Consider the following 18,508-nt stretch of genomic DNA (forward strand, 5'->3'; position numbering starts at 1 on the left):
GGGGGGGGGGGGGGGGAGGGGCTCCCCAAGTCCTGAGTGATCATGGAGGCGGGGGGACACACACGGGGTGGGGAACGACAGCGACACCCAAACCCGCCCCAGAAACAGGGGTGGGCTTGGAGGGACCCCAAATTTTGGGGGGGACACCCAGTCCAGAAAGTGCAGTGCAGCCTTTGGGGTGACATCGGGGCTGGGGGGGGGTCCCCTCGTCACCCCCTTTCACAGTCTCTTAGGGGGGCACCCCTCCTTTTTAGGGGGGCTCCAATCCCTTTTAGGGAAGGGGGGGGTGGGGTGTCCCCAAAATCACCCCCCCCATGCCGGGGTGCCCCCTCCCCCCGTTGCCACTGATGAGTTTTTTTCCCGGTTTTTTGCCCCAAATCCCACTCTGGGATTTTGGGATTTTGGGGGGGGTGGGGAGGTAGGAAAAGGGGGTGCCCCCCCTCCCCCTCAGAGGATGGAGGGGATGGGGGAGCGGGGGCGCCGGGGGGGGCTGGGGGAGCTGAAGGGGGGCGCGGCGGGGGCCACCCGCACCCCCGTGATGCTGTTGAGGCTCCGCGACTTCTCGTAGCCTTTTTTGGGGAGACACAAATGGGGGAGAGGGGGGGTCAGTACCCCAAAAAAAAAAACCACCGGTGAACCCCCAAAATCCCCTCAGCCCCCCCCTCCCTTGCATTTCCCAAATATCCCATCCCCCCAAAAATGGGGAAAATCTCCCCCCAAAAATGCGATCCCACCCTTCCCCCTCCCTCTCCCTTTAAAACAAAATTTGGGGTCCCCCCAAAACCCCCCCAGCCCCCCCAAGTGGTTGAGGATTCCCCCCGGGATTTAGGGACCCCCCCTCAGGAAATGGGGACCCCCCAAAGATTTGGGACACCCCCAAAAGTTTGAGGATCCCCAAAATTTGGGGGACCCCATTATGGGGGAAGAGGGGACCCCCCTGCAAATGTGGGGTCACCCCCCAGGAGCTGGGGGTGCCTCCCCAAAATTTGGGGACCCCCCAGGGGGTATTGAGGAGGGGGGGGAGGAGCAGGCACCCCACAAATGCCGGGAGGGTCCCCAGGTGTTTTTTGGGGTTCCCAGGTGACTTTTTGGGGGTTCCCAGGTGTGGGTTTTTGGGGTTCCCGGATATTTTTGGAGTTCCCAAATTTTTTGGGGGGGTTCCCAGGTGCATTTTTGGGGGTTCCTAGATGTGGTTTTGGGAGTTCCCGGTTATTTTCGATATTCCCGGGTACTTTTGAGGCAATTCCCAGGTATTTTTTGGGGGGGGTTCCCAGATATTTTTGGGGTTCCCATGTATTTTTGGGGTTCCCGGGTATTTTTGGGGGGGTTCCCAGATATTTTTAGGGTTCCCGGGTATTTTCGGGGGGGTTCCCGGATATTTTGGGGGGGGGTCCCCTCTGCCGCCCCTCCCCCCCCATTCCCCGGTCAAGCAGCGTCGCGGTGCGGGGGGGGGGGGGGGAGCGGGAATTGCGCATGCGCAGCGGTGCGAGGGGCGGGGCCAGCCCCGGGAGGGGGCGGGGCCAAGCGCGGGGGGCGGGGCCAGGGTGAGGGCGCCCCCTGGCGGCTGACCTGCGGCGCCGTCGGGGCTCTCAGGCGGTGACGAGCGCTGGGGACAGAAGGGAGAGGGGAGGGGTCACCCCGGGGACCCCCTGGTGGGGCAGGGACCCCCAAACGGGACCCCCTGATGGGGACAGGGACCCCCTAAATGGGGACAGAGACCCCCAAATGGGGACAGAAGGGAGAGGGGAGGGGTCACCCCGGGGACCCCCTGGTGGGGCAGGGACCCCCAAACGGGACCCCCTGATGGGGACAGGGACCCCCTAAATGGGGAGAGACCCCCTGATGGGGACAGGGACCCCCTAAATGGGGACAGAGACCCCCAAATGGGGACAGAAGGGAGAGGGGAGAGGTCACCCCGGGGACCCCCTGGTGGGGCAGGGACCCCCAAATGGGGACAGGGACCCCCTAAATGGGGACAGGGACCCCCTAGGGACAGGGACCCCCTGATGGGGACAGGGACCCCCTAAATGGGGACAGAGACCCCCTAGGGACAGGGACCCCCTGATGGGGACAGGGACCCCCAAACGGGACCCCCTAAATGGGGACAGGGACCCCCTAAATGGGGACAGGGACCCCCTAGGGACAGGGACCCCCTGATGGGGACAGGGACCCCCTAAATGGGGACAGAAGGGAGAGGGGAGGGGTCACCCCGGGGACCCCCTGATGGGGACAGGGACCCCTTAATGGACACAGAGACCCCTAAATGGGGACAGGGACCCCCTAAATGGGGACAGGGACCCCAAAATGGGGAGAGGGACCCCCAAATGGGCGGAGCCCCCAGCCAGCCCCGCCCCTTGCACGCGCGTGTGCAAGGGGCACCCAGAGCCCCCCAGCGCCGGGGGGTCTGTGCAAGCCCCGCCCCCTCCCAGTTCTCCCAGTTCTCCCAGTTTGGGGGGGCTGTGCAAGCCCCGCCCCCTCCCAGTTCTCCCAGTTCTCCCAGTTTGGGGGGGCTGTGCAAGCCCCGCCCCCTCCCAGTTCTCCCAGTTCCCCCAGTTTGGGGGAGGTGGGAACTGGGAGGGACACGCGGGAAGCGGGAGGGAGGAATTTGGGGACCCCCCCCAAAGGGGTTTTGGGGTACCCTGGGGGGGGTGGGGGGGAATTTGGGGACCCCCAGGATTTGGGGTGACATTGAGGGGGGAGGTGGGGACATGGAGGGGGATTTGGGGACCCCCAGAAAATGGGGGGGGGCTGTAAACACCCCGGACAGTTTTGGGGTACCCGGGGTGTCAGTAACCCCCCCACGCAGTATTGGGGTGCCCCGGGGGGGTGATATCAGCACCCCCAGGATATCGGGGGGGGGGGGGTCTGTAGGTACCTCGGAAAGTTTTGGGGGGCTCTGTAACCCCCCCACCCATTTTCACGGCACCCTGGGGTGTCAGTAACCCCCCCCCCCCCCCATTTTGAGGGTCCCCCCAGCACCCACCTTTGCGCAGGGCTCCCTTGGTGGGGGGATATCAGCACCCCCAGCATACGGGGGGCTCTGTAACCCCTCCCACCCATTTTTGGGGTCCCCAGGATGGGATATCAGCACCCCCAGCATACGGGGGGCTCTGTAACCCCCCCCCACCCATTTTTGGGGTCCCCAGGATGGGATATCAGCACCCCCAGCATACGGGGGGCTCTGTAACCCCCCACCCATTTTTGGGGTCCCCAGGATGGGATATCAGCACCCCCAGCATACGGGGGGCTCTGTAACCCCCCACCCATTTTTGGGGTCCCCAGGATGGGATATCAGCACCCCCAGCATACGGGGGGCTCTGTAACCCCCCCACCCAGTCTCGGGGCACCCCGGGGTGCCCCCAGCACCCACCTTTGCGCAGGGCTCCCTCGGGGGGGGATATCAGCACCCCCAGGATATGGGGGGCTCTGTAACCCCCCCCACCCATTTTTGGGGTCCCCAGGATGGGATATCAGCACCCCCAGCATACGGGGGGCTATGTGACCCCCCCACCCAGTGTCGGGGCACCCCGGGGTGCCCCCAGCACCCACCTTTGCGCAGGGCTCCCTCGGGGGGGGGCGCGTAGTCGGGCCCCAGCAGGAAGCAGGCGCGGTCGCGGCCGCAGCGCTCGCGGCCCCCCCCGGGCCCGGCGGGGGCGTTTTGGGGTCCCCCCCCGCGCTCCTCGGGGCTCAGCGCCTGCTCGATGGGGGGACAGTCCTCCTGCGCCAGCGCCGCCCGCCCCGCCTCGCCGTTCGGCCGCGACTCTGCAGGTTTGGGGACCCCGAAATTGGGCTGGGAACCCCCCCCCAGCACCCCCAAAATGGAAAAAATTCCCTCCTAAATATCGCCCCAAAATGGAAAAAATTCCCCCAAAATATCCCCCCGAAATTGGGCTGGGAACCCCCCCCGAGCACCCCCAAAATGGAAAAAATTCCCTCCTAAATATCGCCCCAAAATGGAAAAAATTCCCTCCTAAAAATACCCCCAAAATGGAAAAATTTCCCCCCAAAATGCAAAAAACCACCCCCAAAATACCCCCAAAATGGAAAAAATTCCCTCCTAAATATCCCCCCAAAATGGAAAAAATTCCCTCCTAAATATCGCCCCAAAATGGAAAAAATTCCCTCCTAAAAATACCCCCAAAATGGAAAAATTTCCCTCCTAAATATCCCCCCAAAATGGAAAAAATTCCCCCAAAATATCCCCCCGAAATTGGGCCGGGAACCCCCCCCGAGCACCCGCGGGGGGGTCGAACCCGGCCAGGGTGGGGGATGATAGTCCTGGCGGGTGGGAGCGCAAAATGCGCCAAACTCGCCCTAAAATATCCCCCCAAAATACAAAAAAATCCTCCCCAAAATATCCCCCCAAAATGGAAAAATTTCCCCCCAAAATGCAAAAAATCACCCCCAAAATATTCCCCTAAAATACAAAAAATCCTCCTTAAAATATCCCCCCAAAATACAGAACATCCTCCCCAAAATATTGCCCCAAAATGGAAAAAATTCCCTCCTAAATATCCCCCCAAAATGGAAAAAATTCCCCCAAAATATCCCCCCAAAATGGAAAAAATTCCCTCCTAAATATCCCCCCAAAATACAAAAAATCCTCCCCAAAACACCCCAAAGATATATCAAAATATCCCACAAAATGTGCCAATTTTGCCCCAAAATTTCCCCCCAAAACACAAAAAATCCTCCCCAAAATATCCCCCCAAAATGGAAAAAATTCCCCCAAAATATCCCCCCAAAATACAAAAAATCCTCCCAAAAATATCCCCCCAAAATGGAAAAATTTCGCCCCAAAATATTCCCCCAAAATACAAAAAGTTCCCCCAAAATATCCCAAATACTTCCCAAAAAATCCCCACAAAATTCACCAAATTCTCCCCAAAATATCCCCACAAAATGCACCAAATATCTTCCAAAATGCACCAAACTTACCCCAAAATATCCCCCCAAAATGCAAAAATTCCCTCCCAAAATACCCCAAAGTTATATCAAAATATCGCCACAAAATGCGCTAAATTCTCCCCAAAATACAAAAAATTTCCCCCGAAAATGCACCAGACTCCCCCCAAAATACTCCAAACTCCTCCCAATTTTCCCCAAATTTCCCCCTAAAATATTACAAATTCTCCCCGAATATCCCAAAATATCCTCCAAAATGTAGCAGGCTCACACAAAATACCTCAAAAATATCCCCAAAAAAAAGTTTTCCCACATAATCCGCCCAAAACTCCCCAAATCCCACAAAACTCCCCCAAACCACGTTCCCCTCACATTATTCCCCCAGCCCTGCGCCAAATCTTTCCAAAATTCCCCCAAAATCGGCAGAACTCACCCAAAATCCACCAAACACCCCGAAACTCGCCCAAATTCGCCCCGAATCCACCAAACTCCACCGATTACCCCAAAATCCAGAAAAATCCCCCCAAAATTCACTGAATTTCCCCAAACCACCTCAGGCTGCGCCACTAAAATCCCCAAAAATCCTTCCAAAATCCATTGAAATCCACCAAACGCCCCCAAAATTCCCCAAATCCCACTGAAATCCCACTAAAATCCCTAAAACCCACGAAATTCCCCCAAAATTCCCCCAAACCCTAAAAAATCCCACTAAACCCCACTAAACCCCACTAATCCCACCCTAAACTCAACTAAACCCGGTTAAACCCCACTAATCCCACCCCAAACTCAACTAACCCCGGTTAAACCCCACTAATCCCACCCTAAACTCAACTAACCCTGGTTAAACCCCACTAAACCCACCCTAAACTCAACTAACCCTGGTTAAACCCCACTAATCCCACCCTAAACTCAACTAACCCCGGTTAAACCCCACTAATCCCACCCTAAACTCAACTAACCCCGGTTAAACCCCACTAATCCCACCCTAAACTCAATTAACCCTGGTTAAACCCCACTAAACCCACCCCAAACTCAACTAACCCTGGTTAAACCCCACTAATCCCACCCTAAACTCAACTAACCCTGGTTAAACCCCACTAATCCCACCCTAAACTCAACTAACCCCGGTTAAAGCCCACTAAACCCACCCCAAACCCTACCAACCCTCCCCAAAACCCACTAATCCCACCCCAAACTCAACAAGACCCTCTTAACCCCCCCAAACCCACCCCAAAACCCCCCAAACCCACCCCAAACCCTACCAAGCCCCCCAAAACCCACCCCAAAACCCCTTGCAACCCTACCAACCCCCCCAAACCCCATCAAACCCCCCAAATCCCACCCCAAACCCCATCAAAACCCACCCCAAAACCCCCAAATCCCACCCCAAACCCCCTCCAAACTCTTCCAACCCACCCCAAACCCCCCAAAACCCACCCCAAACCCCATCAAGCCCCCCAAAACCCACCCCAAACCCCTTCCAAACCCACCCCAAAACCCCCCAAACCCACCTCAAAACCCTCAAAACCCATCCCAAAACCCCACTCATCCCACCCCAAACCCTACCAAGCCCCCCAATCCCACCCCAAACCCCACTAAACCCACCCCAAAACCCCCCAAATCCCACCCCGAACCCCCTCCAAACCCTTCCAACTCCCCCAAACCCCACCAACCCCCCCAAACCTACCCCAAAACCCACCCCAAACCCTTCCAACTCCCCCAAACCCCACCCCAAACCCCAACCCCCCCAAAACCCACCCAAACCCCCCAAACCCCCTCCAAACCCACCCAAAACCCCCAAATCCCACCCCAAACCCCCCCAAAACCCACCCCAAACCCCCCCAAATCCCACCCCAAACCCCCTCCAAACCCTTCCAACCCACCCCAAACCCCCCAAAACCCACCCAAACCCACCCCAAACCCACCCCAAACCCTTCCAACTCCCCCAAACCCCACCCCAAACCCCCACCAACCCCCCCAAAACCCACCCCAAACCCCCCAAACCCCCTCCAAACCCACCCAAAACCCCCAAATCCCACCCCAAACCCCACTAAACCCACCCCAAACCCCCCCAAATCCCACCCCAAACCCCCTCCAAACCCTTCCAACCCACCCCAAACCCCCCAAAACCCACCCAAACCCACCCCAAACCCACCCCAAACCCTTCCAACTCCCCCAAACCCCACCCCAAACCCCAACCCCCCAAAAACCCACCCAAACCCCCCAAACCCCCTCCAAACCCACCCAAAACCCCCAAATCCCACCCCAAACCCCACTAAACCCACCCCAAACCCCCCCAAATCCCACCCCAAACCCCCTCCAAACCCTTCCAACTCCCCCAAACCCCACCCCAAAACCCCCCAAATCCCACCCCAAACCCACCCCAAACCCTACCAACTCCCCCAAACCCCGCCCCAAACCCCACCAACCCCCCCAAACCCACCCCAAAACCCACCCAAACCCCCTCCACGCCCACCCCCCGCCCCAGGGTGCCGGCCTGGCCGCTCACCGGCCCGGTTGATCTCCACCACCTCCTCCTGGGCCAGCGGGCAGGCGGGCGGGCGGCGCGCGGCGCGGGGGCTGCCGGGGGCGTTGGGGCCCGCGCCCGGCGAGCCGTAGCCGGGCGAGCCGGGCTGGGGCGGCCTGGGGATGTGTTTGTTCTTCTTCTTGGGCAGCTTCTGCTTGGCCATGGCCAGCGAGTAGTACATGCCGAAGTTGTTGACGATGACGGGCACGGGCATGGCGATGGTGAGCACGCCGGCCAGCGCGCACAGGGCGCCCACCAGCATGCCCGACCACGTCATGGGGTACATGTCGCCGTAGCCCAGCGTGGTCATGGTGACCACGGCCCACCAGAAGCCGATGGGGATGTTCTTGAAGTAGGTGTGCCGCGAGCCGGTGACGTCGTCGGGGTCGGCGCCGATGCGCTCGGCGTAGTAGATCATGGTGGCGAAGATGAGCACGCCCAGGGCGAGGAAGATGACGAGCAGCAGGAACTCGTTGGTGCTGGCGCGCAGCGTGTGGCCCAGCACGCGCAGCCCCACGAAGTGCCGCGTCAGCTTGAAGATGCGCAGGATGCGCACGAAGCGCACCACGCGCAGGAAGCCCAGCACGTCCTTGGCCGCCTTGGAGGACAAGCCCCGCAGGCCCACCTCCAGGTAGAAGGGCAAGATGGCCACGAAGTCGATGATGTTGAGGCTGCTCTTGATGAAGTCGCGCTTGTCCGGGCAGAAGCTGACGCGCATGAGGAACTCGAAGGTGAACCACACCACGCACAGCCCCTCCACGTAGGTGAGGAAGGGCTCGGTCTCCACCTCCACGGCCACCTGCGTGCCCGTCTCGTTGCCCGTGGTCACCGTCTCCGTCTTGTTGATGACGCGGTTGAAGGCCTCGTGCGTCTCCAGGCAGAAGGTGGTGATGGAGATGAGGATGAAGAAGAGCGAGGCGAAGGCCACGTACTGGGGAGGGGGAGAGGGGAGAGGTCAGGGTGGAGGGGGCTGAGACCCCCCAAAAGGCACGGAAGGGGAGGAACGGGAATTTGGGGTTCTGGACCCCCCCACCGAACCGGTGACACCCCCGAATATTCATGGGGGGTTTGTTGGTTTGAGTTCTGAGCACCCCCAAAAACATTGACACCCCCAAATATTAATTAGGGGATTGTTGGTTTGAGTTCTGAGCACCCCCAAAAACATTGACACCCCCAAATATTAATTAGGGGATTGTTGGTTTGAGTTCTGAGCACCCCCAAAAACATTGACACCCCCAAATATTCATGGGGGGATTGTTGGTTTGAGTTCTGAGCATCCCCAAAAACATTGACACCCCCAAATATTCATGGGGGGTTTGTTGGTTTGAGTTCTGAGCACCCCCAAATCAGTGACACCCCCAAATATTCATGGGGGGGCTCAGTTGAGTTCTGACCTCCCCAAATCACTGACACCCCCAAAATGTCCTGAACCCCCACACTGACCCCCCCAAAATCCCTGCCCCCCCAAAGTTCCCCAGTCTGACCCCCCAAAATCACTGACCCCCCCAAATGATCCACACTGACCCCCCCAAAATCCCTGTCCCCCAAAAATTCCCCAGACTGACCCCCCCCAATCACCGACCCCCCCAAAATGCCCCACACTGACCCCCCCAAAATTACTGCCCCCCCAAATGCCCCACACTGACCCCCCAAAATCACTGACCCCCCCAAAATTACCAAGACTGACCCCCCCAAATATTCGTGAGTAGTGGCTCAGTTGAGTTCTGACCCCCCCCAAATCATTGGCACCCCCAAAATGCCCCAAACCCCCAGATTGACCCCCCCAAAACACTGACCACCCCAAAATTCCCCAGATTGACCCCCCAAAAATGCCCCACACTGACCCCCCCAAATCCCTGACACCCCCAAATATTCATGGGGGGGGCTCATTGGTTTGAGTTCTGAGCATCCCCCAAATCTTTGACACCCCCAAAATTCCCAAGACTGACCCCCCCAAATCACTGACCCCCCCAAAATTCCCCACACTGACCCCCCAAATCCGTGACCCCCCCAAAATGTCCCAGTCTGACCCCCAAAATCACTGACCCCCCCAAAATTCCCAAGATTGACCCCCCCCAAATCACTGACCCCCCCAAAATTCCCCACACTGACCCCCCAAAATCACTGACCCCCCAAAATTATCCACACTGACCCCCCCAAATCCGTGACCCCCCCAAAATGTCCCCATGGGGACACGGGGGGGGTTTGGGGACACGGGGGGGGGCAGGACAATATTTAGGGCACGGCGGGGGGGGGGGGGGGAGATATTTGGGGACATTTTGGGGGACACGAGTGGGGGGGGGTCTAGGCCAGGGGGGGATTTTGGGGGACACGAGGGACGGGGGGGATTTTGGGGACACACAGGGGGGTTTGGGGGGACACGAGGGACACGGGGGGTAATTTTGGGGGACATGGGGGGGGTTTGGGGGGACATGAGGGACACGGGGGGGATCTAGGCCAGGCTGGGGGGATTTTGGGGACACGGGTGGGATTTTGGGGGACACGCGGGGGAGTTTGGGGACACGGGGGGGGATTTTGGGGACACACATGGGGAGTTTGGGGACACACAGGTGGGATTTGGGGGACACGAGGGACACGCGGGGGAGTTTGGGGACACGCGGGGGGGGTTTGGGGGGACACGAGGGACACAGAGGGGGGATTTTGGGGACACGCGGGGGGGGTTTGGGGGGACACGAGGGACACAGAGGGGGGATCTAGGCCATGGGGGGGGGATTTTGGGGACACGGGTGGGGGTTTGGGGGACACGGGTGGGATTTTGGGGGACACAAGGGACACGCCGGGGGGATTTTGGGGGACATGGGTGAGGTGATTTTGGGGGACACAAGGGACACACGGGGGGATCTAGGCCAGGCGGGGGGGGATTTTGGGGACACGGGTGGGGGTTTGGGGGACACGACGGACACGCGTGGGGATTTTGGGGACACGGGTGGGATTTTGGGGGACACAGGGGACGCGCGGGGGGGTTTGGGGACACGGGTGAGGTGATTTTGGGGGACACAAGAGACACAGGGGGGATTTTGGGGACTCGAGGGACATGAGGTGGGGGGTTTGGGGGACACGAGGGACACAGGGGGGATCTAGGCCAGGCTGGGGGGATTTTGGGGACATGGGTGGGGGTTTGGGGGACACATGGGGGGATTTTGGGGACACAGGGGGGGATTTTGGGGACACGCGGGGGGGGTTTGGGGACACGGGGGGGGATTTTGGGGACGCGGGGGTGGGGTTTTGGGGGACACAAGGGACACGCGGGGGGGGATTTTGGGGACACGAGGGACACGGGGGGGGATTTTAGGGACACGGGTGTGGATTTTGGGGACACGAGGGACACACGGGGAGATTTTAGGGACACGGGGGGGGGGTTTGGGGGACACGAGGGACACAGGGAGATTTTGGGGACACGGGTGAGGTGATTTTGGGGGACACGAGAGACGCGGGGGGGATTTTGGGGACACGGGGGGGGTTTTGGGGACACGAGGGACACGGGGGGGGATTTTGGGGACACGGGTGTGGATTTTGGGGACACGAGGGACACACGGGGGATTTTAGGGACACGGGGGGGGGGTTTGGGGGACACGAGGGACACAGGGAGATTTTGGGGACACGGGTGAGGTGATTTTGGGGACACAAGGGACACACGGGGGGATTTTGGGGACACGGGGGGCGATTTTGGGGACACGGGGGGGGATTTTGGGGGACACGAGGGACACACGGGGGGATTTTGGGGACACGGGTGGGGGTTTGGGGGACACGGGGGGGGATTTTGGGGACACAGGGGGGGATTTCGGGGACACGGGGGGGGATTTTGGGGACACGGGGAGGGATTTTGTGGACACGCGGGGGGGGTTTGGGGGACACAAAGGACACGCGGGGGGGGATTTTGGGGACACGAGGGACACGGGGGGGATCTAGGCCGTGGGGGGGGGGATTTTGGGGACACGCGGGGGGGGTTTGGGGACACGAGGGACACGCAGGGGATTTTGGGGACACGCAGGGGAGGGTTTTGGGGACACGCGGGGGATTTTGGGGACACGGGGGGGGGGTTTGGGGACACGAGGGACACGCGGGGGATTTTGGGGACACGCGGGGGGGATTTGGGGGACACAGGGGACACGGGGGGGGATCTAGGCCAGGCTGGGGGGGGGCGATTTAGGCCAGGTGGGGGAGGGGAGGGTGACACGGAGGGGGAGGGGGCCCGGGGGGGGGAGGGGATGTAGGCCAGGCCTGGGGGGGGAGGGGGCACCGCAGTGCGGTCCTCCCCCCCCCGGCCCCGCTGCGGCAGGATCGGGGCCAGCGGCTGCGGGGGGACACCGAGGGGACACCGGGGGGGGGACACAGAGAGGATCGGACCCCTCCCCACCCCCACCGCGTCCTCCCATCCCCCCCATCCCCGTGTCCCCATCCCCCCCCCCCACCCAGCGCTGTCCCCTCAAAGCCACCCCCGATGTCCCCTCAGGGTCCCCTCAGGGTCCCCGGTGTCCCCCCCCCAAAATAAATCTGACCCCCCCCACCCCCAGCACCTCACAGACCCCCCAGGAGTGGCATCAAAGCCCCCCCAAATCAGCTCCGAGACCCCCAAATCTCCCTGAGCCCCCTAAACCTCCTCAGAGACCCCCAAAACCCCCTGAGCACCCTAAACCTCCTCAAAGACCCCCAAAGCCCCCCTAAACCTCCTCAAAGACCCCCAAAGCCCCCCTGAGCCCACCTAAACCTCCTCAGAGACCCCCCAAAGTTCTTCACTGACCCCAAATCCCACTCGGAGACCCCCAAACCTCCTCACAGACCCCCCAAACTCACTCAGAGACCCCCAAAGTTCCTCACTGACCCCAAACCCACTCAAGACCCCCAAACCTCCTCATAGAGCCCTCAAAACCCACTCGGAGACCCCCAAATTTCCTCACAGACCCCCCAAAACTCACTCATAGTCCCCCAAACCTCCTGGCAGACCCCAAAACTCACTCGGAGACCCCCAAATCTCCTCACAGAACTCCCCAAAACCACTCGGAGACCCCCAAACCTCCTGGCAGACCCCCCCCCCAATCTCCTCACAGACCCTAAAAGTCACTCAGAGACCCCCAAACCTCCTCGTAGAACCCTCAAAATGCACTCGGAGACCCCCAAATCTCCTCACAGACCCCCCCCAAACCGACTCAGAGACCCCCAAACCTCTTCACAGAACCCCCAAAACCCCTCAAAGACCCCCAAATCTCCTCACAGAACCCCCCAAAACCCACTCAGAGACCCACTAAACCCCCTCGGAGCCCCTCAAGACCCCCTGAAACCCCCCCGAACCCCCTCAAAAATTCTCTAAAACACCCCAGAGACCCCCAAAACCCGGCCAGAGCTCCTCTAAACCCCTCACAGTGTCCCTAAACCCCCTCAGACCCTTCAACTCCCTCAGAGACCCCCTAAATCCCCCTCAGAGACCCCCAAAATCCCCTCAGAGATCCCTTAAAACCCTCACAGACCCCCAAATCCCTTCAGAGCTGCCCTAAAACCCCCCCAGCTGCCCAAGACCCCCTCAAAGCCCCCCAAGACCTCCTCAAAGACCCCCTAAAAGTCTTGGGAAGTGCCTCAATCCCCTCACAGACCCCCTAAACTTCCTCCAAAAATGCCCTAAACCCCCTCGGAACACGCCAAGACCCTCTCAGAGCCTTCTTAAACCTGAGAGATTCCCACAAAATCCATTTAACCCCCTCAGAAATGCCCTAAACCCCCTCAGAGACCCCCCGAGACCACCTCAGAGATGCCCTAAATCCTCTCACATCCCCCCCAGCCCTGTCTGCACCCCCAAAAATCACTTTAAAATCCTCCTAAAACTCCCTCAGGGATGTCCTTAACTCCCTCAGACATCCTTAAATCCCCTCTAGAACGTCCTAAACCTTCTCAGGACCCCCCAGAACCCCCTCAGAGCCCCTCTAAACCCCCTCAGAGCCCCTCTAAACCCCTTCAGAGCCCCATCAAACTCACATTCCCCCCCAAACCACCTCAGAGCCCCCCAAAACCCTCACAGAGATGCCCTGAACCCCTCTAGAATTCACTTTAATTCCCTTAAAAAATTCCAATTGCCATAATTCCCCCTCAGACCCCTCACATCTCCCCTCAGAGCCCCCCAAACTCTCTCACCGCGCTACTAAACCCCCTAAATCCCCTCCGAGGTGTCCTAAACCCCCTCAGCCACCCTTAAACCCCCTCACATCCCCTCAGAGGTGCCCTAAAACCCCCCTAGAGCTCCCCCAAATCCCCTCACAGCCCCTCAGAGATGTCCTGAACTCCTCTGGAGCTCCCCCAACCTTCCTAAACCTCCTCAGAGCCCCCCTAAACCCCCTCAGAGACGCCTTAAATCCCTCAAAACTCCTCAGGACTCCCTTCAGAGATGCTCTAAACCCATTTAGAATCTCTAAAACCCCCTCACAGGCCCCCAAACCCCCTCAAAAATGTTCTAAACCCCGTCAGGGCTGCTCTAAACCCCTCTAGAGCCCCACAAACCCCCTCAGATATGCTCTAAACCCCTCTAAATCACCCCAAACCCCCTCAAAAATGCCCTAAACCCCTCTAAAGCCCAACAACCCCCCTCAGAAATGCCTTAAATCCCTTCAGGGCTGCTCTAAACCCCTCTAGAACCCTTTAAACCCCCAAAACCCCTTCAGAGCTGCCCTAAACCCCTCTAGAGCCCCCGAGACCCCTACAGGACTTCTCTAAACACCTGTAAACCCCCTCAGAAACGCCCTAAACCCCTTCAGGGCTGCTCTAAACCCCTCTAAACCCCCAAGACCCATTCAGAGCTGCCCTAAACCCCTTTAAATCTCCCAAGACCCCTTCAGATCTACCCTAAACCCCTCTAGAGCCCCTCTAAATCCCCTCAGAAACGCCTTAAGCCCCTTCAGGGCTGCCTTAAACCCCTCTAAATCCCCCAAGACCCCATCAGAGCTGCCCTAAACCCTGTCAGGACTGCCCTAAACCCCTCTAGAATCCCCTTACATCCCCCGAGACCCCTTCAGATCTACCCTAAACCCCCTCAGAAATGCCCTAAACCCCTTCAGGGCTGCCCTAAACCCCTTAAATCCCCCAAGACCCCTTCAGGGCTGTCCTCAACCTGTCTAGAGCCTCTCTAAACCCCCTCAGAAACATCTTAAGCCCCTTCAGGGCTGCCCTAAACCCCTCTAAATCCCCCGAGACCTCTTCGTATCTGCCCTAAACCCCCTCAGAAATGCCCTAAACCCTTTCTGGGCTGTCCTAAACCCCTCTAGAACCCCCTTAAATCCCCCAAGCCCACTCCAGATCTACCCTAAACCCCCTCAGAAATGCCCTAAACTCCTTCAGGGCTGCCCTAAACCCCTCTAGAGCCCCCAAGACCCCCTCAGATCTGCCCTAAACCCCCTCAGAAACACCTTAAACCCCTTCAGGGTTGCTCTAAACCCCTCTAGAGCCCCTCTAAACCCTCTCAGAAATGCCGTAAACCCCTTCAGGACTGCCCTACACCCCTCTAAATCCCCCGAGACCCTTTCATATCTGTCTTAAACCCCCTCAGAAATGCCCTAAACCCCTTCAGGATTGCCCTAAACCCCTCTAGAGCCGCTCTAAACCCCCTCAGAAATGCCCTAAACCCCTTCACATCTGCCCTAAACACCTTTAAATCCCCCGAGACCCCTTCAGGGCTGCCCTAAAACTCTCTAGAGTCCCCTTACATCCCCCGAGACCCCCTCAGATCTACCCCAAACCCCCTCAGAAATGCCCTAAACTCCTTCAAGGCTGCCCTAAACCACTTTAAATCCCCCAAGACCTCTTCAGATCTGCCCTAAACCCCTTTAAACCCCCCAAGCCCCCTCCAGGTCTACCCCAAACCCCCTCAGAAATGCCCTAAACCCCTTCAGGACTGCCCTAAACCCCTTTAAACCCCCCAAGCCCTCTCCAGATCTACCCCAAACCCCCTCAGAAATGCCCTAAACCCCTTCAGGACTGCCCTAAACCCCTTTAAACCCCCCAAGCCCTCTCCAGATCTACCCCAAACCCCCTCAGAAATGCCCTAAACCCCTTCAGGGCTGCCCTAAACCCCTTTAAACCCCCCAAGCCCTCTCCAGATCTACCCCAAACCCCCTCAGAAATGCCCTAAACCCCTTCAGGGCTGCCCTAAACCCCTTTAAACCCCCCAAGCCCCCTCCAGATCTACCCCAAACCCCCTCAGAATCGCCCTAAACCCCTTCAGGGCTGCCCTAAACCCCTCTAAATCCCCGAAGACCCCCTCAGAAATGCCCTAAACCCTTCACATCTGCCCTAAACCCCTTTAAATCCCCCAAGACCCCTTCAGGGCTGCCCTAAACCCCTCTAAATCCCCCGAGACCCCATTCAGAGCTGCCCTAAACCCCTCTGGAACCCCCTTAAACCTCCCAAACCCCCTCAGAATCGCCCTAAACCCCTTCAGGGCTGCCCTAAACCCCTCTAAATCCCCGAAGAGCCCCTTCAGGGCTGCTCTAAACCCCTCTGGAACCCCCTTAAACCCCCCAAACCCCCTCAGAATCGCCCTAAACCCCTTCAGGGCTGCCCTAAACCCCTCCAAATCCCCCGAGACCCCATTCAGAGCTGCCCTAAACCCCTCTGGAACCCCCCAAACCCCCTCAGAATCGCCCTAAACCCCTTCAGGGCTGCCCTAAACCCCTCCAAATCCCCCGGGACCCCATTCAGAGCTGCCCTAAACCCCTTTAAACGCCCCAAACCCCCTCAGAATCGCCCTAACCCCCCCCCACAACCTCTCCAAAACCCCGCCGCAGACCCTTTTATCCCCCCTTGCCCTCACCCTGGCCATCCGCGAGGAGTAGGGATCCTCGAAGAGCGCCCAGAGCCGCGGCCGCCAGCGCCGCCACCAGCCGGCCGGCCGGCCCTCCTCCAGGCACAGCCGCTTGGGCTCGGCGGGCTCGGGCGGGCCGGGCCCCTCGGGGCTCTCGAAGCTGTCCAGGGCCTCCTCGGCGTCGCGGTGCTGCCGGTAGTTCATCCAGCAGCAAGCCTCCACGTCCGTCTCGTCGATGCCCCAGAAGGCGAGCTCCTCCTCGAAGAGCGGCCCGCACACGTCGGCCGGGCAGTGCAGCTTGCCGGTGCGGTAGTAGTTGAGCACGTAGGCGAAGACGGCGGGGTGCCGGTCGAAGAAGAACTCGCCCGCGCCGGCGTCGTAGTCGAAGCGGGCGGCGGCGCCCGGCTCGGCCAGCCCGGCCAGGCGGGTGCCGGGCAGCGTCTGCAGGGTGCTGCGGTAGGTCTCATGGCGGACGCCGCCGACGTTGATCACCACCTTGTCGCGCTCGGCTTGCCAGCCCATGGCGAGGGTCGCGACAGGAGGAGGAGGAGGGGGCGAGAGTCGCGATGGGAGGAGGAGGAGGAGGAGGAGGAGGGGGCGAGGGGAGGGAGAGGGGACGGCGGGTGCCGCATCCCGGCGCGGCGGGGAGGGAGCGGAGCGCGCAGGCGCGGCGGAGGACACGCCCACGGGGAGGGGGACACGCCCACGGGGAGGGGGACACGCCCACGGAGAGGGGGAAACGCCCACAGAGAGCGGGACACGCCCACGGGGAGGGGGACACGCCCACGGGGAGGGGGACACGCCCACGGGGAGGGGGACACGCCCACAGTGAGAGGGGGACACGCCCACAGTGAATGGGACACGCCCACAGTGAATGGGACACGCCCACAGTGAATGGGACACGCCCACGGGGAGGGGAGGACACGCCCACAGTGAGAGTGGGACACGCCCACGGATAGAAGGACACGCCCACGGAGAGGGGGACACGCCCACGGAGAGGGGGACACGCCCACGGAGAGGGGGACACGCCCACGGGGAGGGGGACACGCCCACAGTGAATGGGACACGCCCACGGGGAGGGGGACACGCCCACGGAGAGGGGGAAACGCCCACAGTGAGAGGGGGACACACCCACGGAGAGGGGGACACGCCCAGAGTGAATGGGACACGCCCACGGGGAGGGGGACACGCCCACGGGGAGGGGGACACGCCCACAGTGAGAGGGACACGCCCACGGAGAGGGGGACACGCCCACGGAGAGGGGGACACGCCCACAGTGAGGGGGACACGCCCACAGTGAGGGGGACACGCCCACGGATAGAAGGACACGCCCACGGAGAGGGGGACACGCCCACAGTGAATGGGACACGCCCACGGAGAGGGGGACACACCCACGGAGAGGGGGACACGCCCACGGGGAGGGGGACACGCCCACAGTGAGGGGGACACGCCCACGGATAGAAGGACACGCCCACGGAGAGGGGGACACGCCCACGGAGAGGGGGACACGCCCATTTGCATTAAAGCCACGCCCACTGTGGGGGAGGCCACGCCCACTCGTGTAAAAACCCTAAATTTATGCAGGCCACGCCCACCGAGAGGAGAGGCCACGCCCACAGTGAGGGGAAAAGCCGATTTGCATTAAAGCCACGCCCACTGCAAGGAGAGGCCACGCCCACATTGAGGGGAACCGCACATTTATTGAAACCACGCCCACCGAGAGGAGAGGCCACGCCCACTTCTCGAAAGCCACGCCCATATCACTGGAGCCCCGCCCCTAAGCGGCGAAGCCACGCCCCCTCAGAGCGGGGGGGGCAGGGGGGAACTGGGCGTTACTGGGAGCACTGGGAGCAAAAAGCCAAATGGGTCTGGGGGCTTCTGGGCTGTGCTGGGACTGGGGAGGGGTCTCCACCTCCGGGGGGCACCCAAGGGAGGAGCCAGGACCAGGAGCCCCCTCCCCCAAAAAAAACAACATCCAGGGGGTCCCAGAGGGGTTCCAGGGGACCCTGGGGTGACCCAGAAGGTCCCAGGTGTCCCCAGGATGGGTGCAGGTGTCAAGGAGGGTCACCTGAGGGAGGGGGGGGGTGACATGCGGGGGGTCCCCAAGGTCCTCGTGGGTTGGGTGGTCCCAGGGAGGACTCAGAGATCCGGGGGTCACCAAGGTGTCCCTGGGGCAGCTGTCACCTGGTGACACCCAGGTGTCCAGGGTGGTCCCAAGGTGTCCCTGGGGTGGCTGTCACCTGGGGACGCCCAGGTGTTGGGTGGTCCGCATG

At 60.5% G+C, this 18,508-nt stretch overlaps 1 protein-coding gene across 2 annotated transcripts; it reads right to left on the reverse strand.

Moving 5' to 3' along the window:
* Nucleotides 1–311: 311 nt before the first annotated feature.
* Nucleotides 312–16,888, reverse strand: LOC110481261 (voltage-gated potassium channel KCNC1). 2 transcript variants are annotated; one of them, XM_085565821.1, is made up of 5 exons: nucleotides 16,245–16,887; nucleotides 7,415–8,363; nucleotides 3,550–3,762; nucleotides 1,570–1,606; nucleotides 468–569 (listed from the first exon to the last, which is right to left on the reverse strand). In XM_085565821.1, exons 1-4 carry the CDS (start codon nucleotides 16,755–16,757, stop codon nucleotides 1,590–1,592), a joined length of 1,692 nt encoding a protein of 563 aa, XP_085421947.1. In that variant the 5' UTR covers nucleotides 16,758–16,887; the 3' UTR covers nucleotides 468–569; nucleotides 1,570–1,589. The 2 variants fall into 2 exon arrangements, with proteins under 2 accessions (XP_021405453.3, XP_085421947.1); XM_021549778.3 differs by lacking the exon at nucleotides 1,570–1,606 and having other exon boundaries at nucleotides 312–569; nucleotides 16,245–16,888.
* Nucleotides 16,889–18,508: the final 1,620 nt, after the last annotated feature.

The sequence above is a fragment of the Lonchura striata genome, chromosome 37 (genome assembly GCF_050655825.1).
Source record: "Lonchura striata isolate lonStrDom1 chromosome 37, ASM5065582v1, whole genome shotgun sequence".
NCBI lineage: Eukaryota > Metazoa > Chordata > Aves > Passeriformes > Estrildidae > Lonchura > Lonchura striata.